Source organism: Myotis yumanensis, unplaced genomic scaffold (genome assembly GCF_028538775.1).
Source record: "Myotis yumanensis isolate MYYU_CA2020_CCGP unplaced genomic scaffold, mMyoYum1.0.hap1 SCAF_3, whole genome shotgun sequence".
Classification (NCBI taxonomy): domain Eukaryota; kingdom Metazoa; phylum Chordata; class Mammalia; order Chiroptera; family Vespertilionidae; genus Myotis; species Myotis yumanensis.
Genome location: NW_027223754.1, coordinates 120,177,600 through 120,202,043, shown reverse-complemented (window position 1 = coordinate 120,202,043; position 24,444 = coordinate 120,177,600). Strand labels below are relative to the sequence as shown.

The following is a 24,444-nucleotide window of genomic DNA, read 5'->3' as shown; positions in this document are numbered from 1 at the left end:
AACAAGTCTCACATCTTGATTGTCCCTGTTCTGAGTTGTACTCTCTTCCTCCATGGAGTTGGTCCCACAGATGTCAGCTTCAGGCCTTTGGGGTCCTGCTGGCTTTTGCTTCTCTGAGCAATCTGGGATGCTGTCTGCGGCGGGGACCCAATTGTTTCTGACTAATTAGATCGGGCAAAGACTCAAAGCCTCTGGAGACCCGCCTCTGCCTGCACACTGATTGGGTTCAGTCTGGAGTAGCCTCAAGCAATCGTCCACAGGAGGGGTGAGAGGTTTTCCAACAAGGTGGGGCAAGTGGTTTCCCCCAAGCAAACACCACCTGGATAGCAGAGGTCTGCCTGAGAAAGATGACCTCCACAGCATGAGGGAATGACTCAGCATAGGAAACTGGGGTGTCTGCCTTCTGAGCTCTAACCCTAGAGTACCCAACTCTGGCTTATGCTTATACAGCTCCAGTCCACTCTGCAGGAGCCCAAGGTAAGCAGATGCACTTGGAATTTTGTGCGCTGGCCCTTTAAGAGGATGCCTGCATTTCCAGCTGTCTTTCCCTGACAAACAGCACCCTGTTGCTTTTCACAGCCAGATGTTATGTGGGTGCCTTTCTCAGTTATGGTTCTCTCCTGGCCCCCCCCCCCCCCCCCCCACACACACACACACACGCACAGTTGAGATATCTCTCCAGAACTTCAGTTGCTGTCTTTGGGAGCCTTGCCACCCCTTTAGCACCTCCGCCCTTCCACACCTCCACCCTACCTATCAGACTCTGTGTGGTCTTTACTTTTTGTCTTTGGTTATCAGGGTTCTTTCCAGCTAGTCTTCAGTTGATTATTCAGTGTGGTTTTTTTTTTCCCTTTGTATTTTAGTTATAATTCCAGTTTGGTCCTGGGAGTGTGTTTGTGAGCTTCCATTTACCCTGCTGCCATTTTTAGTCTCTCTCTCTGTTTTTCATTTTTTTAAATATATTTTTATCGATTTCAGAGAGGAATGGAGAGGAGAGGAGAGGAGAGGAGAGGAGAGGAGAGGAGAGGAGAGGAGAGAGAGAGAGAGAGAGAGGGAGAGAGAGACACATATCAGTGATGAGAGAATCATTGTTTGGCTGCCTCCTGCACTCCCTACACAGGGACCAAGTCCGAGAGAGAGAGAGACAGAGAGAGAGAGGCAGAGAGAGAGAGAGACAGAGACATCAGTGATGAGAGAATCATTGTTTGGCTGCCTCCCGCACTCCCTACACAGGGACCAAGTCCGCAACATGTGCATACTCCCTGACTGAGAATCGAACCATGACCTCCTGGTCTGTACATTGACGCTTAACCACTGAGCCACTTTGGCAGGGCTACAATCTTCAAGTTGTTTTAGAAGTATCTAGAAATAAAGATGAGATGATTAGACCACACCTAAAATATTAAGTTCTGGGTGCAGTGATTTAAGAGACATTGGCACATTTAAGCATGTTTAGACTCAAAGCATCTGACACCATGGCATGATAAGGAACACATGAAGGATAGCTTAGAGAAGAAATGTTCTTTGGAGTACATGATAGTCTGCATGTATCTAAATGGCTGTTATGTGGAAGAGAATGTGACCTAAGGTGTCATACTTGGGCCAATGGATAAAAGTACAGAAAAACATTTTCTAAAATTTCAAGATAAGAGTTAGCTTTTTCACTATAGCTGTTATAAAGCAGTGTATGGGCATCCTCTAGAGAAGAACCATGTATCTGGTTTTCACTGGAGGTGTTAAAATACTAGATGCCTGATTAAAAGGGATATTGTATGAAGAGATTCAAGTTTTAAATAAGAGATTTAATCAGGTAACCTGAAGGGTCCTTCCAGTGTGGAAATTCTCCATGATTCTAAGCGTTTTCACATAGAGAGGGCTTTAAGGCTTAATTGACCTGTTCTGATACCAGAATGAGGAAATATTACTGATGTGTTGGCTTAGAGTGGTCAAGATAGAACTAGGTTGGCTAACTACTTTATTGGATTTGCAGAGAGTAAGAGCATTAACATTTCCACTGGAGATGCTTATTACAGTATATGCTCTTTTTAAAAAAAACTGATTATAGAGAGGAAGAGAGAGAGAGAGAGAGAGAGAGAGAGAGAGAGAGAAACATCAATATGAGAGAGAAACATTGTTTGGTTGTTTCCTGTATGTGCTCTGACTGGGGATAGAACCCGCAACCAGGGTATGTGCCCTGACAGGGAATCAAACCCTCGATGCTTTGGTGTATGGGATGGTGCTTCAACCAACTGAGCCACACTAGTCAGGGCACAGTATACTCTTCGTGTAGCCAATTTGTGTCTTCTTTGTGTGCTTTACAAAATTTCAAGGGAAAGTGGGTGGAGCTGATGTTGACATTGATTTTGTAGATTATAAATTTGCAACTTTATTTTTTTGTAAACAAAGTACAAATAAACCGTGTACTGTGAAACGTCCTTTTTGATATTTCTCTGAGCTCCTCAGCTTTTTGTCAGGTATGAAGCTTCAACAGAGTTCTGTACGGTCTGTTGAAATAGCGTTTTAAAAAATTTTACTTGTTTCCTTTGGATAAATACCCATAAGTGGAATTCTGGGTCATATGGTATATCTATTTTTATTTTCTTGAGGAATACCCATACTGTTTCCACAGGGGCTGAACCAGTTTTCTTTTCTACCAGCAGTGCACAAGGGGTCCCTTTTCTCGCATCCTCAACAACAAATGTTATTTGTTGACTTTTAAAAAATAGCCATTCTGACTTCTGTGAGGTGGTATCCCATTGTGGTTTTGATTTACATTTCCTTGTTGATTAGTGATGTTGAACATCTTTTCATATGTCTGTTAGCCAACTGTATGTCTTCTTTGGAGAAATTTTTCCCTGTGTTTATTGCAGCATTATATATACAATAGCCAAGATTTGGAAGCAACGTAGGTGTCCACATATAGATGAATGGATAAAGACATATATATCTCACACAATAGAATATGTGTGAGAGCAATAAAAAGGAATGAATCCTTGCCTTTTGTGACATTACACTAAGTGAAATAAGTCAGGCAGAGAAAGACAAATGTCATACGGTTTCACTTACATGTGAATCTCAAACAAACAAACAAATAAAACAAAATGAAAATAGATTCCTAGAAATATAGACCAAGGGGTTAGTTACCAGATGGGATGGGGGAATGGCTGAAAAGAGGAAAGGGAATATAGACAATTATATTGTGACTAGAGGCCCGGTGCACAAAAATTTGTGCACTCGGGGGGGAGAGGGGGTCCCTCAGCCCATCCTGTGCCCTCTCGCAGTCTGGGACCCCTCAGGAGATAACGACCTGCTGGCTTAGGCCTGCTCCTGGGTGGCAGAGGGCAGGCCCAATCCCTAGGTGCAGCCCCTGGTCGGGCTCAGAGCAGGGCCGATTGGGGAGTTGGGGCGCCGCCCCCTGTCATGCACAGAGCAGGGCGGATGGGGAGGTTGTGATGCCACCCGTAGTCATGCTCAGGGTAGGGCCGATTGGGGGGTTGGGGCGCTGCCCCCTGTCACACACAGAGCAGGGCCCATCAGGGGTTTGGGGAGCTCCCCCTTGTCATGCACAGAGCAGGGTCAATCAGGGGTTTTGGGAGCTCCCCCCTGTCATGCACAGAGCAGGGCCGATCAGGGGGTTGGGGCGCTGCCCCCTGTCACACACAGAGCAGGGCCCATCAGGGGTTTGGGGAGCTCCCCCTTGTCATGCACAGAGCAGGGTCAATCAGGGGTTTTGGGAGCTCCCCCCTGTCATGCACAGAGCAGGGCCGATCAGGGGGTTGGGGCGCTGCCCCCTGTCACACACAGAGCAGGGCCCATCAGGGGTTTGGGGAGCTCCCCCTTGTCATGCACAGAGCAGGGTCAATCAGGGGTTTTGGGAGCTCCCCCCTGTCATGCACAGAGCAGGGCCGATCAGGGGGTTGGGGAGCTGCCCCCTGTCACACACAGAGCAGGGCCCATCAGGGGGTTGAGGAGCTCCCCCCTGTCACGCACAGAGTAGGGCCAATAGGGGAATTGGGGGGCACCGCCCCCTGTCACATACAGAGCAGGGCCGTGGGGGGGGGGGTGTAGTTGAGGCGCCACACCCTGTCACACTCAGGGCAGGGCCGATGGGGAGGTATGGCTCTACCCCGTCTCACATAGAGCAGGGCCCGTGGGGGGGGTGGGTAGTTGAGGCGCCACACCCTGTCACACTCAGGGCAGGGCCGATGGGGAGGTATGGCTCTACCCCGTCTCACATAGAGCAGGGCCCGTGGGGGGGTTGGGGCGCCACCACTGTCACACACAGAGCCACAGGGCCGATCAGGGGGTTGGGGCGCTGCCCCCTGTCACACACAGAGCCGCAGGGCAATCAGGGCGTTTGGGCATTGCCCCCTGTCACGCTGATCCCGGTGCCGGGAGGCCTCTCAGCTCCGCTGATCCCGCCCGGCAGGGTCACAGATCCGGGTCCCAGACCGCAGACAGCCTTGCCTGCTGCCGCCTGCCTTCAGTATGCAAATTAGCCGCCATCTTGTTGCTTCAGGGTGGGGGTCCCCACTGGGGTGCCTGGCCAGTCTGGGTGAGGGGCTGAGGGCTGTTTTCAGGCTGGCGGGCGACTGGAGCTCCAAACCTCTCCTTTTTTTCTTTTTTTTTTTATTCTGGCATTTATTTACCTTCTATGGCTGTCACAGGAGCTGAGAGCCGGCTTTCTCTCTGAGGCTCGGCTGAAAGCAGGTTTCTGGCCTTTGTTTTCTGTATTCGAAACAATGTTGCGACCCCAGCTCTGAGATCCCGGCTGACTGACAGGAGTTTTCTGGAGTTTTGTTTATCTTCTGTAAATGTTACTATGTTTCCAACTGAAGCTCAGAGGCGGGCGGGGAACGTTGGAGTCCACAGCAAGCAAGCCTCATGTTCGCTTCCAGCTGCCTGGCTGCCGGCCACCATCTTGGCTGACAGTTAATTTGCATAAGGATACGCTGATTAGCCAATGAAAAGGGTAGCAGTCGTACGCCAATTACCATGTTTCTCTTTTATTAGTGTAGATAACTTTACACGGTGACAGATTTATACTAGAATTAGTGAGGTGATGACATGGTAGGGTATAAAGATGTTGAATCACTATATTGAACACCTGAAATGAATATAACCAATATAAGATTGTATACTAGCTATACTTTAAGTAAAAAATAAATTAAAAGGGAAGGTTTATTTGTATATGTTGTCAGCACCATTGCCCAGTGTCCCTTATTTAGCCTCCTTTGTAGCTGGGAACAATGGGAAATGTGGTGGTAGGAAATTATACTTAGTGATCTTGGGCAAGTCACTTTGTTTGGGCTTTGATTTCTTCAGCTTTAAAATTTGGAGTTTGGATTATTTAATTTTTTAAAAATTCTCATCTGAGGGTATGTTTATTGATTTTTAGAGAGAGTAGAGATGGGGGAGAGAGACATTGATGTGAAAGGAAAACGTTGATCTATTGCCTCTCATATACACCTCGACCAGGGATCGAACCCACAACCTAGGTATGTGCCTGCAATCTTTTTTTTGTATGGGATTTGAACCCACAACCCCTTTTAGTGTACAGGACAATGCTTCAACCAACTGAGCCACCTGACCAGGTCTAGATTATTTAATTTAAAAAAGTATATATTTTATTAATTTTTATAGAGAGAGAGGAAGGGAGAGGGAGAGAGAAAGGGCATTGATGTGAGAGTAGAACATAAATTGGCTGCCTCCTGCATGTCCTCTACTGGGGATCGTGCCCGAGGCCCAGGCATATTTCCTGACCAGGAATGGAACCAGCAGCCTTTTTGGTTCACAGGATGATGCCAACTAACTGAGCCATACTGGCCAGGGCAGATTATTTAACTTTTAAAAAATGTATGCAATATTGGCAGATACAGGAAGAATTCTGAAGATAAATTAATAGATACCACTTAAATTTAACTTATCTTAATGTTGGTCCACATTAGGTGATCTTTTAAATGTCTTTTAAAAGTAAAGGTTCTAAAAAATATCTTACTCTAAACTTAATATTCAATAGAATATTTGGTTTAACTAGAAAATTTTGTTAGAATCTCTGGCATTTAGAACCGGTTGGGCGTGGAATAAAGATTTGGAAGCTGTCGTGGAGATAATGCTTAAAGCCTACCTCCAGAAGAGGTTGGTTTCTCCAGAAGAAGTTGTGTAAAGTAAAATGTGAAGAGGGGGAAATGACAGAGAATCCAGTAAAGAAAACTGAAAAGGTATAGTCAGTGAATTAGGAAGGGAGTGAATCATATTGGTAAAGTCATAAAGTCATAAGAGAAATTACAGGAAACAAACCATTGTTTCCATGCAATAATTACTACATTTAGAAGATCTATTTATTGATGTAAAAAAATAAGGTTAAGATGTATTGGTTGAGATCATTAGTGGTTTTATGGTCAGCATTGAGAGGCCAGCACAGCAAGGTAGCCACTTTTCTGTTTATGTCTATTGAAAAACTTGTAGAGAAAAACCTCCTGTTTTTGTTGAATTTGGCGTAACATATTTGCCACAGTCCTTGATGTTTGTCAAGCTGGGTGGACACTGTTTCTCCAGCTCAGTTGATGTGAATAAACAACGTCTTATTCCTCCTGCCAGGAATGATGGTAGGGTGATAACTGTGTGTCCTGCTAGTCTCTGATGTGCTTTCCTGAGTATGTTTTTTTGTGGTTTGCAAAATATGGACCTCACACAAAATATACTGTGAATTTTAGTTCACTCCAAACCTAAAAATCAGTTTAGAATTCAGAGCAATTAATCTAGTAGTAGCTGAGGGTCTTTGTGGTTGTTTTATCTCATGCCTCTAGACCAGCACATTTAAATTCTGCATTGCATGAAAAGCAATCAAGGGAAACTTAAAAACTTTTGTTATCTTACACTTTAGAAAAGAATTTAGTGGGAATCATGTAATTCATCTTTGCTTTGCTTTGGATTTTAATTCTTGCTGTGAGATTTTTAGTGCTGACTTCAGACACTCACACTAGAAACTTTTAGTGTAACATTTCTTGCATTCACTGGGCTTGACTTATTGTAGATCTGCTATTTGTCAGAAAAACACATTCTTTTATCACTGCTAAAAATTATTTTCTGTTTCCTTGTCCCCAAGGAAAATTTTAAGCAGATGGCTATCTTGACACATGTCAAGTTTGTATTTTATATAGTATTCAAGTGAAGAACTTATTTAGGTCTTTTTGAATATCTTTCATTAGCTGTTTGTAATTTTCAACAGGTAGATCTTATACATGTTTTGTTAGATTTATACCTAAGTACTTAATTTTTTTGGAACGATTGTAAATGGTCACAAATTTTGAAAATTGAAGTTTAATATTGGATCATATTTAATTTTGGCCAGTTCACATAATATCTACATTTTGCTTACTTTGTTTTCTTCCAGTAACAGTTTGCATTCAATATTAGTTTCAGATGTATACATAGTGGTTAGACAGTCATACTTTACAAAGTGTTCCCCCTTTATTTCAAGTACTCACTTGGCACTGTGCATAGTTTTTAAAACATTATTGACTATGTTCCCTATACTGTAGTTTAACATCCCTGTGAGTATTTTGTGACTATCAATTTGTACTTCTTAATCCCTTCACCTTTTTGACCCGGTTCCCTGAACCTCCTTCCCTCTGGCAACCATTAGTCTGATTTTTGTTAGATAAAATAATAAAACAAACACTAAAATGGTATCATGATGTGTAGAAGTTTTGAATTTTAATATAGTTGTATTTACCAATATTTTTTCTTTAAGATATATCTCTTTTGTGTCTTTTTAAAAAATTCTTGCATGCCTCAGTGTCCTAAAAGTATTTTCTTTCTTTTATTTTTTCCATCACTTGTTATCCTCCTATATCCTCTTCCATCTCCACCCACTCCCCTTTCCCCTGCAATCATTACTGTGTTGTCCCTGTCCATCAGTTCTTTCTCTTTTTTTCCCCCGCTCAATCCCTCCACTCTCCCCAACTCCATCCCCCCCTCAACCAGAGCTGTCTGCCTGATTTCTATCTATTAATCTGCCTCTATTTTGCTTGTTCAGTTTGTTCATTGAATTCCACATATGAGTGAAATCATATGGTACTTGTCTTTCTCTGACTGGCTTATTTCACTCCTATGTTCATTGCAGTGTTATTTACAATAGCCAAGATTTGGAAGCAGCTCAAGTATCCATTAGTAGATGAGTGGATAAGACAGCTATGGTACCTTTACACCATGGAATACTGCTTGGCTGTAAAAAGGACCTGTAGGACATTATGCTAACTAAAAGCATTTTCTTATATTTCCTTTTAGAAGTTTAAAGATTTGATTCTCTTATATAAACCTTTAATTCACCCAGAATTCATTTCTGTGTATGATATGAGTTAGGGATTTTTGCCCTGCTCTCAATATGGGTAGCCAGTTTTCTAAAAACAATTTATTAAATGCGTTATCCTTTTATCAGTGTCACCTCTGTTCTATATATGTGTGGGTCCCTGTGTGTGTGTGGGTCTGTAGTTGAGTTATGTTGCAGAAGTCTACTGGTTTATTCCTATGCTAATACCAGGCTTTCTAATTTTGCTTTTAAAAAAATTCACAAATGTATTGACATTAAATACACTGCATGTATTTAAAATGTACAGTTTGGTAAGTTTTGACACATACATATGTAAAACCAAACACCACAATCAAGATAATATTGTCCCAAAAGTTTTCTTATACCTCTTTGTATTCCCTTTCTCCTGTCCCTCCCTGATATTCTTCACTACTCTTCTCTTCTTCCCTCATTCCATGCAACCCTTTATCTGCTTTATATTATTGTAATTAGTTTGCATTTTCTAGAATTTTACATAAATGAAATCATATAGTATGTACGCTTTTATCTAGCTCTGAGGGGAGGTGTGTAATACGGACTTACTGGTTAAGATCGTGGAGTTTGGAGACAGACCATTTAATCTTAAATTCCTGCTCTGTGATTTATTTATAGCTGTGAGATTTTGGGCCTGCTATTCTCTCTAAGCCCCAGTTTCTCAGGTGGCCATGGGAGAGTGAAATTTTCCATAGGGAGAATTTGAGGGAAGAAAATACAAAGCTTGGGGATAGAATTGTGGGGATTTTTAATATCCTATATAATAAGAGCCTAATATGTTAAGTGCCCGGTCGACCAGTTGGCCGTTCAACCAATCAAAGTGTAATATGCTAATGATATGCTAAGGATGCTCAACTGCTTGCTATGACATGCACTGGCCACCAGGGGGCAGTCAACCAGTCACTATGATGTGCACTGACCACCAGGAGGCAGATGCTCCGACAGTTAGGTTAGCTTCCTGCTGGGGTCCGGCCGATCAGGACTGAGCGAGATAGGCTGGACATGCCCTGGAGCCCTCCCACAGTCCCTCCCAGGCTGGCCAACCTTCCGAGTCCCTCCCCGGCCCCGGTCGTGCACCGGTGGGGTCCTCGGCATGGCCTGTGCCCCCTCGCAATCTGGGACCCCCTCAGCGGATGTCAGAGAGCCAGTGCTTAACGTAGTGCTATCTATATATATAAAAGGCTAATATGCAAAGTGTCCCCTTGGGTGTTCAATGGGAGACTGGGAGTTCAATCGCTCGCTGTGATGTGTGCTGACCACCAGCCGGCGGTGCAGAATGAAGGAAGGCCCCGGCCAGCAGCTGGAAGGCCCCAATCAGCCCTGATCTGGCTAGGCCTAGGGACCCTCCCTGTGCACAAATTTTGTGCACCGGACCTCTAGTACTGTATATATGGTTGGCAAGCCTATGCTTGACCATATGCAGGCAGGTTCAGAAGTCAGAGGATAGAATGAAGAAAATGGTTTAATATAGGAGTAAATATTTGTAAAACAAATATGACTAAAAAAGAAAGGTGATGATGTGAGATTGTTTGAATGGATTGCTCAGGCTGGGAGAAAAACAAGTGAGACCAGAATAGAGATGAATAACAACAACAACAAAAAAATAGGTATGATAGAATAAAGGTTACCTTGTGGACAAAGGGTAGATTTAGTAGGCATAGAAGAAAGAAAAGAATTGTTTTAGAAATAGGATTTTTACAGTATGAAAGTTCTTAGGTGAACCTTCCCAGAATATAATCTGGTTAACTATATATTATTTATTAAAGTAGAATAAAAGAAAATTGGAGGTAAAAGAGTGTTTGTCAGTAGGGCTTGTGAAGGATTATAAGTGGGACATAAAATGATTGCTTCCCCAATTTCTGGCTTGGTGACGTTTAAGTGGTTGGGAGAAATATAGTTTAGCAGAGTGAAAGCTGGTTAATTTACATACTTTCCTTTCCAGTATAGTTTGATATAATTTGTAAGTACATAATGACTTAACTATAGCAGTCTCAAATGAGACTAGTCACCTAGGAAATTATCTTTTAAAAAAATATTTTAAAAGTATATTTTTGTTGATTTCAGAGAGGAAGGAACAGGGAGAGAGAAATAGAAACATCAAGAATGAGAGGGAATCATTGATCAGGTACCTCCTGCATGCCCTCTATTGGGGATTGAGTTTACAACCCTGGCATGTGCCCTGACCAGAAATCAAACCAGTAAGTAACTCCTGGTTCATAGGTTGATGCTCAACAATCCAGTCACATTGGCCAGGTGGAAATTTTCTGTAATACTGAGCAGTCAGTACCACCATATTCACAGTATTGGTTCTCAGATACCTTATAGTTTAGTTATAATATTAGATCTTTCCTTAGAGTTTTGCTGTACTGTAAATGTAAGTTATTACCCATATTATTTGTTTTTTCTTTGTGGGTTAATCCATACTCAGATACAAAAAATAATATAGGGCAAGTTCAAGATTAAAGGTGTTTTATAGAAGCATACTTGATATCTTAGATTTGCACTGTCAGTGTGGTAGTCACCAGACACATGTGTTTATTGATCACTCGAAATATGGCTGGTCCAAACTGAGATGTGATATAGATGTAAATTACAATATGCATTGGACTTTGAAGATTTAGCATGAACCAAAGAATGTAAAATAGCTTGTAAGTTTTTTTTTATATGGATTACATGTTTGAAATAACATTCTAGATATATTAGATTAAATAAATTATGTTATTAAAATTAACTTTGCCTGTTCCCATTTTCCTTTTTAATGTAGCTGTTAGAAAATTAAAAATTTCATATGTAGCTTTCATATATGACTTATATTCCTGTTCAACAGCACTGTCTTAATAAGAAAGAAATATACCTCCCTTTTTAACTATAATCAAATACAGATGTAACTGTTTGCTGAATTATAAATCCTTAGTGGAAAAGCAAAAAATAAAAAAATGTAGTGTATGAGTATGCTTAATGAAATTTGCTATGGGTAGATTTAAAAATAAGTACTATCATTAGCTTTCCAGTAATTTTACAATTGTATTTAACAAAAGCTGTTAAACTTCAGGGATAAAGGGAACTGGATACCAGACTTCAGAAGACTATCTTAGGATCTGAAAGTAGACTTTTGCTGTGTGTTGTACAGCTTTCTAAGTGCATTATGGGCTTGTCCTAAAAGCATTGTGTCTAATACCTAGATTTTATTATCTGATTCAGCAAGTGGCATGCTTGGTGATGCTTGTGGTGTGTTTCTAATATTAGATTTTCTAAAGCAGTGTAGCATCACTTGGGAACTTAGAAATTAGAAATACTAATTCTTGAACCCCAACCGTACTGAATCAGAAACTCTGATGGCTAGGATTGGCGATCTGTTTAAAACCCTCCAAGTGATTGTAATGCACATAAAGTTTGATAAACATAGTTCTGGCCGAAACCGGTTTGGCTCGGTGGATAGAGCGTCGGCCTGCGGACTGAAGGGTCCCAGGTTCGATTCCGGTCAAGGGCATGTACCTGGGTTGCCGGAACATCCCCAGTAGGAGATGTGCAGGAGGCAGCTGATTGATGTTTCTCTCTCATCGATGTTTCTAACTCTCTATCTCTCTCCCTTCCTCTCTGTAAAAAATCAATAAAATATATTTAAAAACAAACCAAAAAAAAAAACCAAAAAAAAACACAAAAAAAACATAGTTCTGGATTATGCTACTTTTATACAAGTAGCAATACTCAACCTCTTTATAACAATTCTCCATTTTGTCTCCTTGATTCAGATCCATTTACCCTTCTATTATCTGATGGTAATTTAACTGATGTAAATTTTTTTTTTCTCATGAAAGTGCTCACAAAATTTCAGAATTAATTTCTAAGTGTAATAATTATATTTAGAGTGGTATTTTATTTGATTCTAATGAAAAGTGATACATTCTTAGGTGGATGCTCTCCGATTGCGTTTGGAAGAGAAGGAAACCATGCTGAATAAGAAGACAAAACAAATTCAGGATATGGCTGAGGAGAAAGGAACACAAGCTGGAGAGATACATGACCTCAAGGACATGCTGGATGTGAAGGAGCGGAAGGTTAATGTTCTTCAGAAGAAGGTAAGCTGCAGGTGTTCTGAGTTCATCTGGCATACATCATGTATACATACCACTGAGTTATATCTAAATGTTGTCAAAATTTCTCATTTCCTCTGTTTATATATTTGTGGTTAGTAATTGAAACTGTTGTTGCAGTAGGTAAATTGTTAGAACTGCTCTGCATATTCAGTTTTTAAAATTTTTAAGTAAACAGTATTAGTATCGTCAGTAGTAGTTTGCATGCTATTATTTCTGAAAAGTGCCTTGTAATTTGCCAAAGTGTTTACTTTGACATTCTTCTGCTTCTTCTGTATTGGAATTGTAATGACATGAATTAGTATTTATATGGACTTGGAATGGTTGCAACTTGATCAATATGATTAATACTACTATAATTTTGAATAGAAAACATGCCACTATAACTAACATATAGTGTGGGGAGGGGGTGGGCAGGAGCAAGGGAAAGGGGATCAGTGGGGGAAAAGAAGGACATTTTGTAAAACTTTCACCAGTAAACAAATTTAAAAAAACATAGTATACATGTGTCAAGGAAAGGAAGAATTTATTTTTTTACCTTAATTTCTTTTTACCTTAATCATTGTTACTTTCCTATATTGCTTTTTAACTGGTGAATTTGAAACACTTTAGCTTTGCAAAACATGTTATACAACTTGAGTTTTAGCTTGCTGTCAAGCCCTGTGTTATTCTCACTCTAGACCAGCGGTTCTCAACCTGTGGGTCGAACGACCCTTTCACAGGGGTCGCCTAAGACCATTGGAAAACACATACATAATTACATATTGTTTTGTGATTAATCACTATGCTTTAATTATGTTCAATTTGTAACAATAAAATTGGGGGTCACCGCAACATGAGGAACTGTATTAAAGGGTCGCGGCATTAGGAAGGTTGAGAACCACTGCTCTAGACTGTTGGCTGTAATTTTGCTACTGACTTCTAGTATGCCAGTAGATATTTTGTAATAGAAAAAATAATTTTGATCTTTGTTTGGGAAGAGAGTTTTAGAACTATTCTAAAAGTTTGACTTCTGAAATTTGTGTGATTTAATGTGTAGATCCACTAATATATTTGAAATATAAATGTACCCAACTTTTAAAATCTAGATAAATATTTCTTTTAAAGCATTCAGAAAGGGATCAAAGGGTGTGCAGACTTTCAGTTATAAAAGAAATAAGTAATGGGGATATAATGTATAGTGTGGTGACTGTAGTTAATAATATTGTGTTGCATATTTCAAAATTGCTGAGAGTTGATCTTAAAAGTTTTTATCACAAGAAAAAACATTTCTGTAACTGTATGTGGTAATTCATGTTAACTAGACTTTATGGTGATCATTTCACAGTGAATACAAATATTGAATCATTATATTATACATCTGAAACTAACATTACATGTTAATTATACCTCAATTTTTAAAAAAGCACTAAGAAATGACAATGTGGTTTGAAAAAAATACTTAATTTTAAAATCATGAAAATAATATATGTTCAAGGTAAAAAAAAATTACGAGTTATAAAAACAAATGAAATGAAAGTCTTTCTCCCCATCATTTGACCTTCTCAGTGCAACTTTTAGAGATGTAACTGTTGTTAACAATTCTTTGTGATCCCTTAATGAAATTGAAATGGGAAATTTGGACTGGAACCGCGGTATTCCCTGGGTAGGATGGCTTCCCAGGCTCTTGTCCAGTGGAGTCAAAGAATGAAACCACGGATGAAAGGTGGTATAGTAAAAGGTGGAAATTTATTTATTTCTCAATAAATTTCTGTAGCACTGGGCTACAGAGTTACATTTCCATATGATAAGGGAGCTGGGTGTAGCAAAGGTACATATTTATAAAATAAAGGAAGGAAGACGGAATAGCAGAACAATAAGGGAGAAGAAGGAGGGAACCTCATGTACTTCACATGAAACTTGAGCTCTGGAGTTGCTATAGTGACCAAATCAAAGGGGAATAGTGACCAGAGGGGATATCAAGGCACAAAGATCTGCAGCCTTTACAAACCATAGGAAAAAGGGGCTCAGTGGGACTCTTCCCCCTCCCCACGTGGGAGTCGGCAGGGGGGTTAGTGAGGGACGACCAAATGACTGAACAGCAGGCTGCATGGCGCGACCAGGTCGGTGGGGGGGCTGTGAGGGGTAACCAGCCCGGCAGGGAGGGCAGTTGGGGGCGACCAGGCCAGCAGGGGGGGCAGTTGGTGACCAGCCTGGCAGGAGGGATAGTTGGGGGTGACTAGGCCAGCAGGGGGTGCAGTAAGAGGTGAACAGGTCAGCGGGGGGGGGGGGGTGGCAGTTAGGGGTGACCAGGCTGGCGGCAGTGGATGCAGTTGGGGGTGACCATGCCATCAGGGGGGGCAGTTGGGGCCATTAGGTTGGCAGGGAGGGCAGTGAGGGGCAACTGGGCCCGCGGGGGGGGGGGGGGGGGTAGTTGGGGGCGACCAGGCTGCTGGGGTCCAATCCCAGCGGGTCCAGGGGTCCCCAAAGGTGTGGACGGAGTCGGCGAAGAAGGAATGACACGAAGACAGCCTTCAGTTGATCAGCAGCCTAGTCAGGACCTATAGCCAGGATCTCCAGCCAAAGTTCTGGTCGGAGTTCTGGTTAGGAACTGATGAGGATCTGATGTTTATTGTCTTGTTACATCCGTATTTATACCAGCCGATTTTAATCCTGTCAATTTCTATTACAAAGGTTAGGGCGTTTCTTATCTCCATTCCAGGGAGTAAAGATTATGTAGCTTAACTACCCGCCTGGCACTTAATTAAGGGGTTGTATCCCCTCCCTAACCTCAGGGAAAGATCCCCACCTGGGGAAACAACCTGTCTTGGAGAGGTGACCTTGGTTAAAACACATAGCACCAAGAAGGTGAGCAAACATATTAAGAATAGTATGCCATATATGCCAGGTCCCTTGAAACAGCAAGGATGGACCGGCTCCCGGCAAATTCCCCCTTTTTTATTTTTTAAATGATAGCGCATGTAAATCAGCGGCCACCTCTCGGATTGGGTTGTTTAAGACTCGGAAGAAGACTGACAAGCAATGATAGCGAGCATAGCTATAAACATAGTGGATGGAGTGCACACGGAGCCTTGTTCCTGTAGAAGGTTGCTGGCCTCTTTAGTCAAGGGATTTCAGCTGTCCTCAAGTTGTGGTTTGGTTGTCCTTGTTGATCTGGCTAGCGGGCGGTGTCATTGGCGATGGGCTTCCCAAAGCGTCAGCGAGTTGAAGGGCTGCATCAAAGGGTCCATCAGGGCCGTGCTTGATGGTGGTGTCGGTGTCCAAGGAGGAGTAAGCTGTGCCTTCTGGGTCAGCTGATATGGAAGATGGAGGGTAGTAGAGAGAAAAAGAAAATAAAGCAAAAGAACTACAAGGCATGGAAGTGTTAAGAAAAAAGAAAAAGAAAGGGAAGAAGGCAGCATCCTGACACAGCCCTTTCCTTCATCTGCCCCTTTCCCTGTGGTCCAAGGTAGAAATGGGAAACAAGTCCTGTTGCAGTGAGAGGGCAGCTGTTGTCAACCAGTCTCTGTCTTTACCTTGGTCCTGATCTGAGCTGGGCCAAGTCTCTTTCTGTTATCTGGGTCCTGATCTGAGCTGGGCGTGGGAAGTGGGAAGCAACCATGGGGGCAGGAGACCTCCCTCAAAAGGGGCGAGTGTTCAAGCCCCTGCATAGTTGGGGGGGTGAGGATCTGTGCCCCACCTTTGTTGACCCCCAAGTTCTCTCCTGCCGGCCCCTCTGCGACTGTGCCTGTCTTAGGTTGTTCCTCCCTGAGGAATCTTACCCGTCTTTGACTAACCAGCCATCCTCCGGGGCCAAGCAGGGTGATGTGAGGTTCAGTTCTGTCTCCTTGGTAGCCTACGCCCCCGTGGCCTCCACGCCCAGCAACTGCCTTGGGATCCCCTCACCTGCTGGCGGGGCCCTGACATTAATCACATATCTTGGGGAACCCAGGTTTCTTCTCCAGGGAGGGCCCAGCTCACGCCATTGGGCTAGAGACAGATCCATGGTACCAGCCACCATGAGGCTTCAACCTCAGCATGAATGTTCAAGCACAGGCTTTTGTATGAATATATCTTTTTGTTTCTCTTGGATATATATCTAGGAATGGAATTGATGTTAATTCATGTTTAACTTTATAAGGAACTGCCAAACTTTCTAAAGCGGCTACATAATTTTACATTCTTGCCAATGCTTGTTATTATTATGTTTTTAAATAGCCATTCTGATGGGTATATATTGGTATCTTATTGTGGTTTTTTTAAATCCTCACCTGAGGATATTTTTCCCCACTAATTTTCAGACAGTGGAAGTAATGGAAGCCGGGTGGAGAGAGAAAGAAAAATATTGATGTGAGAAAGACACCTGGATTGGTTGCCTCCTGCACGCACCCCAATTGGGGTTGGGGATTGACCCTGCAACTGAAGTACATACCCTTGACCGGGAATCGAACCCATGACCCTTTGGTTGGTGAGCCAATGCTCTAACCATTGAATCAAATTAGCCAGGGCTCTTATTGTGGTTTTAATTTGCATTTCTGTAGTGACTAACGATGTTGAACATCTTTTCATGTGCTTGTTGACCATTTGTATATCTTCTTTGGAGAAATGCCTTTTCAAATCGTTTCCCATTTTCAAATTGAGTTACTTGTCTTTTTATTGTTGAATTTTAGAAAGTCTTTATATATTCTGCAGGCTCCAACATATCAGATAAGCGATTTTCAAATATTCTCCCATTTTGTGGGTTATCTTTTCATTTCCTTGATATCTTTTTATGCACGCAAGTTTTACATTTTGATGAATCTAATTTATCTTGTTTTTTCTTTGTTGCTTATGCTTTTGGTGTTATATCTAAGAAAATACTGTCTAATTTAAGGTCATGAAGATTTTGTGCTACATTTTCATCTATGAGTTTTATAGTTTTAGCTTTTACATTGAGGTCTTTGGTCCATTCCAATTTAATTTTTGTATATAGAGTAGCGTAGGAATCCAACTTCATTATTTTGCATGTGGATATTCAGTTGTCCCATCAGCATTTGTTGAAAAGACTCTTCTTTCCCCCATTGAGTCGTCTTGGGACATTTGCTGAAAATCAGTTGGCTATAGACATGTTAATTTCTGAACTCTAGATTCTATTCTATTGATATATATATATCTATCCATGTGCCATCCCACACTGTCTTGATTACTGTAGCTTTGTAGTAGGTATTGATAATGGGAACTGTGAATCCTTTACCTTTGTTTCTTTTCAAGATTGTTTTGGCTTTTTGGGGGTCCCTTGTAATTCCATATGAATTTTGAGATCACTGTGTCCATTTCTGTAAAAAAGGCTGTAGAATTTTGTTAGGGGTATTGAATTGAATCTGCTTATCAGTTTGGGGAATATTGCCATCTTAACAATATCAAGTCTTTCAGTTGTCACAGGATGTCTTTAAACTTATGTTGTCTTTAATTTCTGTTATTGATGTTTTGTAGTTCTAAGTGTACAAGTCTTGCACTTCTCTAAATTTATTTTTAAGTATTTTATTCTTTGTGATGCTATTGTAAGTGGAATTATTTTCATTTCATTATCAGGTTAATCATTTTTATATACAGCTATACAACTGGTTTTTAAATATTGCTCTCTTATGTTTTGCAACTTTGTTAAACTTGTTTATTAACTCTAATAGTGTTGTAGTGAATTCTTTAATATTTTCTATATATAAGGTTATGCTATCTGTCAATAGAGATTGTTATACTTCTTCCTTTCCAATATATACTTTTTCTTACCTAATTGCCCTTCCTTGATTGTTTAGTGCAATGATACTGATAAATAGAAGTGGTGAGAGCAGACATCCTTATCTTGTTCTTTATCTTAGGGGAAAGACTTTTCATTTTTCATCAGCACGATGTTAACTATGGATTTTTCATAGATGCCTTTTATCAGGTTTAGGACATTCTCTTCTACTCCTAGTTTATTGAGTCTTTTTATCATGAAAAGTTGTTGGATTTTATCAAATGCATTTTTCTGTATTTATTGAGATGAGCATGTGGTTTTAATATGGTACATACATTATATTGATTGAACCAACCTTGCCTCCCTGGGATAAGGATGGTTGTGTTTTTAAATAGCCTTGTAGTTTTCACCTGGGGAAACTTGTTTTATCAACATTATCATGGAAGCAATAGGATTGAACCTGACAGAACATATCCTTTGGAGTTCTAGGACATAATATAAATAAGAACTATTCAAAGGCTTATATTGTAATGCTTTGTACAATGTAGAAGTCATTTTGACTTTTATTAGAACACTAGAGGGCCGATGCACAAAATCTGTGCAAGAGTAGGCCTTCCTTCCCCTGGCTGCCGGCACCAGCTTCCCTCTGGCACCCGGGACCCAGGTTTCCTTCCAGCTGCCAGCAGGCACCTGGGACCTGGGCTTCCCTCGCAGCCCCGGCTTCGTCCAGAAAGTCATCTGGAAGGACGTCTGGCCTAATTAGCATATTACGTTTTTACTATTGTAGATTTCTTTGGACTTTTAGTAACTTAGTGAATAATTTGAGGATTTGTTTATCTTTATCATTTTCTATTGATAGTATGCCATATTAATATTCTCAGAGTCTGGCAAGCTTTAGTTCAGAATGTCCTGACTTCTGTTTTTACTGACCACACATTTTAAACTTGAGAACTGGTAATTAACAAGTTAATATAGAACACTCAGATTTCTATTGTGACAAATGTTGTTCTTTGTGATATCTCAGGAGACATTGTAGCAGGAACTTGTCACAGTAATAAATACCTAGATATGTATCTAGAAAGGGACAAAGGATTTGAAAAAAAAGAATGTTTGATTAAAATTTTGATACACAGTCAATATTTTCTTATGCTTAAAATTGCTTATAATTTGACATGAATTAACTTGCATTGCATTGTTTTCTTACCTGTGGGAATAGCTATTTGGATAGATGCCCAGGTACCTGTCAACTTTAGATGAGAAGTTGAAATAACCACCTGAAGAAGTTGTTAAATCAAACTTGGATGAAGTAGCTTTTTGTGCTTTTCCTTCTGTCTGTCACACCAGTAGGTGCTTCCTAACTAGAAGAAAATAGCTTCAAGTATCAGACATGTATTTTGTCCTTTATCTGTTTTATCTTTCTGTAATTATCAGACCTCCTTACTTTTTTCTCCTAACACTTTTTTCCCTAGAGGAGTTTTCCAAATTAGAAATCCAAATTTCTGAGGAAAAATTTTTTTTTTTAATTTTAATTTTTTTTTTGCTAAAAGTATTACAAAGGGTATTACATATGTGTCCTTCCCCCCGACCCCCGCCCTTGACAATCCCCTGCCCTCCCTTACCCCCCAGTGTCTTATGTCCATTAGTTATGCTTATATGCATGCATACAAGTCCTTCGGTTGATCTCTTACCCCCCTCCCTCCTGCCCCCCAACCCTCTCTGGCCTTCCCACTGCAGTTTGACAATCAGTTTGAGGCAGCTCTGCCTCTGTATCTATTATTGTTCAAAAGTTTGTAATGGTCTTTATTATCCATGAATGAGTGAGATCATGTGGTATTTTTCCTTCATTGACTGGCTTATTTCACTTAGCATAATGCTCTCCAGTTCCATCCATCCATGCTGTTGCAAATGGTAAGAGTTCCTTCTTTTTTACAGCAGCATAGTATTCCATTGTGTAGATGTACCACAGTTTTCTAATCCATTCATCTACTGATGGGCACTTAGGCTGTTTCCAAATCTTAGCTATGGTGAATTGTGTTGCTATGAACATATGGGTGCACATATCCTTTCTGATTGGTGTTTCTGGTTTCTGGGATATATTCCTAGAAGTGGGATCACAGGGTCAAATGGGAGTTCCATTTCCAGCTTTTTAAGGAAACTCCATACTGTCTTCCATAGTGGCTGCACCAGTCTGCATTCCCACTAGCAGTGCACGAGTGTTCCTTTTTCTCCACATCCTCTCCAGCACTTGTCGTTTGTTGATTTGTTGATGATAGCCATTCTGACACGTGTGAGATGGTACCTCATTGTTGTTTTGATTTGCATCTCTCGGATGATTAGAGACTTTGAGGGTGTTTTCATATGTCTCTTGGCTTTCTGAATGTCCTCTTTTGAAAGGTGTCTATTTAGGTCCTTTGCCCATTTTTTGATTGGATTGTTTATCTTTCTTTTGTTAAGTTGTATGAGTTTCCTATAAATTTTGGAGATTAGGCCCTTATCAGATATGACATTGGCAAATATGTTTTCCCACGCAGTGGGTTTTCTTGTTGTTTTGTTGATGGTTTCTTTTGCTGTGCAGAAGCTTTTTATTTTGATGTAGTCCCATTTGCTCATTTTCTCTTTAGTTTCAACTGCCCTAGGAGCTGTATCAGTGAAGAAATTGCTTTGGCATATGTCTGAGATTTTGTTGCCTTTGGGTTCTTCTAGAATTTTTATGGTTTTCTGTCGTACATTTAAGTCCTTTATCCATTTTGAGTTTATTCTTGTATATGGTGTAAGTTGGTGGTCTAGTTTCATTTTTTTGCATATATCTGTCCAATTTTCCCAACACCATTTATTGAAGAGACTATCTTGGCTCCATTGTATGTTCTTGCCTCCTTTGTCAAATATTAATTGACCATATTGGTTTGGGCTAATTTCTGGACTCTATTCTATTCCACTGATCTATATGTCTGTTCTTGTGCCAGTACCAGGCAGTTTTGAGAACAGTGGCTTTGTAATACAGCTTGATATCTGGCATTGAGATCCCACCTACTTTGTTCTTTCTCAGGATCGCTGCAGCTATTCAGGGTCTTTTTTTATTCCAGATGAATTTTTGGAGAGTTCGTTCTAGATCTTTGAAGTAGGCCATTGGTATTTTAATGGGAAGTACGTTGAATTTATAGATTGCTTTGGGTAGTATGGACATTTTAATGATGTTGATTCTACCAATCCAAGCACATGGTATGTTCTTCCATCTCTTTATGTCTTCCTCTATCTCTTTTTTCAACGTCCTGTAGTTTTCTGAGTAGAGGTCTTTTACCTCTTTAGTTAAGTTTATTCCTAGGTATCTTAATTTTTTTGGTGCGATGGTAAATGGGATTGTTTTTCTAATCTCTCTTTCTGAAAGTTCACTATTGGTGTATAGAAATGCCTCGGATTTCTTGGGGTTAATTTTGTATCCTGCTACATTGCCAAATTCATGTATTAAGTCTAGTAGTTTTTTGATGGAGTCTCTAGGGTTTTGTATGTATAATATCATGTCGTCTGCAAATAAGGACAGTTTTACTTCCTCTTTTCCAATTTGGATGCCTTTTATTTCTTCTTCTTGTCTAATTGCAATGGCTAATACTTCCAGGACTATGTTGAACAGGAGTGGTGAGAGTGGGCATCCTTGTCTTGTTCCTGTTCTTAGGGGAAATGGTGTTAGTTTTTGTCCATTGAGTATGATGTTGGCTGTGGGCCTGTCATATATGGCTTTTATTATGTTGAGGTATGATCCTTCTATTCCCACCTTGCTGAGAGTTTTTATCAAAAATGGGTGTTGGATTTTGTCGAATGCTTTTTCTGCATCAATTGATATGACCATGTGGTTTTTTTCTTTCAATTTGTTTATGTGATGTATTACGTTTATTGATTTACGGATGTTGTACCATCCTTGCATCCCTGGGATAAATCCTACTTGGTCATGGTGTACGATCCTTCTGATGTACTGCTGGATCCGATTTGCTAGGATTTTGTTGAGGATTTTGGCTTCTATGTTCATGAGGGATATTGGCCTGTAATTCTCTTTCATTGTGTTGTCTTTACCTGGTTTTGGTATTAGGGTGATGCTGGCTTCATAGAATGAGCTTGGAAGTGTTCCTTCCTCTTGAATTTTTTGTAGTAGTCTGAGGAGGATAGGTTTTAGTTCTTCCTTGAAAGTTTGGTAAAACTCCCCTGAGAAGCCATCTGGTCCTGGGCTTTTGTTTGCTGGGAGCTTTTTGATGACTGCTTCAATTTCTTCCATATTTATTGGCCTATTGAGATTTTTAGATTCTTCCTGATTGAGTTTTGGAATGTTGTATTTTTCTAGGAATTTGTCCATTTCCTCCAGGTTGTCTAGTTTGTTGGAGTAGAGTTGTCCGTAGTATTGTTTAACAATCATTTGTATTTCTGTGGGGTCTGTTGTTATTTCGCCTCTATCGTTTCTGATTTGGTTTATTTGGGTCCTCTCTCTTTGCTTTCTGGTGAGCCTGGCTAGAGGTTTGTCAATCTTGTTTATCCTTTCAAAGAACCAGCTCTTGGTTTCATTGATTTTTTTGTATTGTTTTTTTGGTCTCTATGTCATTTATTTCTGCTCTAATCTTTATTATATCCTTCCTTCTGCTCATTCTGGGGTTTTCTTGTTGCTCTCTTTCTAATTCTTTGAGCTGTAGAGTTAGATGATTTACTACCATTTTTTCTTGTTTTTTGAGATAGGCCTGTAGAGCTATAAACTTCCCTCTCAGGACTGCTTTCTTTGTGTCCCATAGGTTTTGGATTGTTGTGTTTTCATTGTTATTAGTGTCCAGGATGTTTTCAATTTCTTCTTTGATCTCATTGGTAACCCAATCAATATTTAATAACATGCTATTCAGCTTCCAAGTGTTTGAGTATTTGGGGTTGTTTTTATTGTAGTTTATTTCTGAGGAAAATTTTATTAAATTCTTAAGATTCCCTCAAATACCATTGATTTAATCCTCATGTTTTTGAATTATACCGGTTTTATTATAATCTATCCAGATCATATATAATTTAGCTAGCCTTCTATTATTAATTATTTGATTTTTTCAACTTTTTTATTGTTAATAAATAATACAAGGGATAGTGGCTGTTTTTTTCTTTCTTTAAGTCTAGTGTGTCTGCTTTAGTTATTTAAAAATATTGATTCTTTCATCACTTAAATGTAGTAAACTGATGTAAGACTTCTATCTAGATAGCCATCGTTACTGTACAACTCAAGGGATACCATTCATATAGATAATGTGCATTGAGGTCTTAAGTGCTGTCTCACCATTGCTACTGTCTCAGAAAGATTGCCATTGTGCATTTATGGATCCTGTTTTTTGGGTTTTTTTTTGAGCAATTGTAGTACAGGAAAATCGGTCAAGGTTTTACATATGCCTGCCAGATATAAAAAGAAGTACTTGAGCCATTTCTATAATTGTCTACTAAGCAGAGTTTGACTGGCAGTCACTTTTGGTCTCACTAGCTTTTGCTTCATATTATCCAGTTATCCTATATAATAAAAGCCTAATATGCAAATTGTCCCCTCAGGTGGTCGTTTGACCGGGAGTTCGACCAGGAGACTGGGAGTTCGACCACTCGCTATGATGTGCTCTGACCACCAGAGGGCGGTGTGGAACATAGTGGGCGTTGGCTATCTGTGGGCGGGGGTGATGGGGACGGAGTTGCAGTGATTATGCAGGGTGTCTGCTGAGCTTGCTCTCACTCCCCCTGCTGCCCTCCCTGGGGCGCCAGGGCTCGTGTGCCCGGGAAGCCCCTGGGCTCAAGTGCCAGGCGGCCGTGAGGAGCCTGCCCCACACCCGCGTGGCCTCTTCAAGGTGAGCAGGGCTGCAGCTGCCAGGACTGCAGGGGCCGGTTGGGCTCTCTGTGGGTTTGCGCAGGAGCTGGTCTGCAAGGCCAGCCCGGGAGACAGCATGCTGCCCACCCGGCTTCCGTGTGGCGCCGCTGGGTGGCTCAGAGGCCCACACTGTGCCCCAGCCCACGGTGTCCAGCTGCACTCACTGTATGTCCGTGTGGGGACTCAGGCGCTGTGACTCAGGTGGAGGGGGGTGCACAAGGGCCCAGGGGCCCAGGTGCTGCCCAGGGCTCAGAGGTCAGCTGGAACCTGCCCTTCCACACCAGACACTGGTGCTTCGATTGCTGGCCAAGCCTAGGGACCGCTCCTGTGCATGAGTTTCGTGCACCGGGCCTCTAGTTTTAATATAAGAGGTGCCTAGATCCATTATCTGTCCCATGAGCAAGTCTTGTTAAGGAGCTTACTTTCCCTCTAGCAATTAATAAAATTTGCT

At 41.0% G+C, this 24,444-nt stretch overlaps 1 protein-coding gene across 6 annotated transcripts in view; it reads left to right on the top strand.

Moving 5' to 3' along the window:
* Positions 1-24,444, top strand: part of ERC1 (ELKS/RAB6-interacting/CAST family member 1) — a 503,328-nt gene that overhangs the window by 149,806 nt on the left and 329,078 nt on the right. For all 6 annotated transcript variants that reach the window (XM_070409489.1, XM_070409487.1, XM_070409488.1 and 3 more), the window contains one exon: positions 12,259-12,426. In XM_070409489.1, coding sequence (XP_070265590.1) covers positions 12,259-12,426 — 168 coding nt within the window. The remainder of the gene's footprint in view (positions 1-12,258; positions 12,427-24,444) is intronic.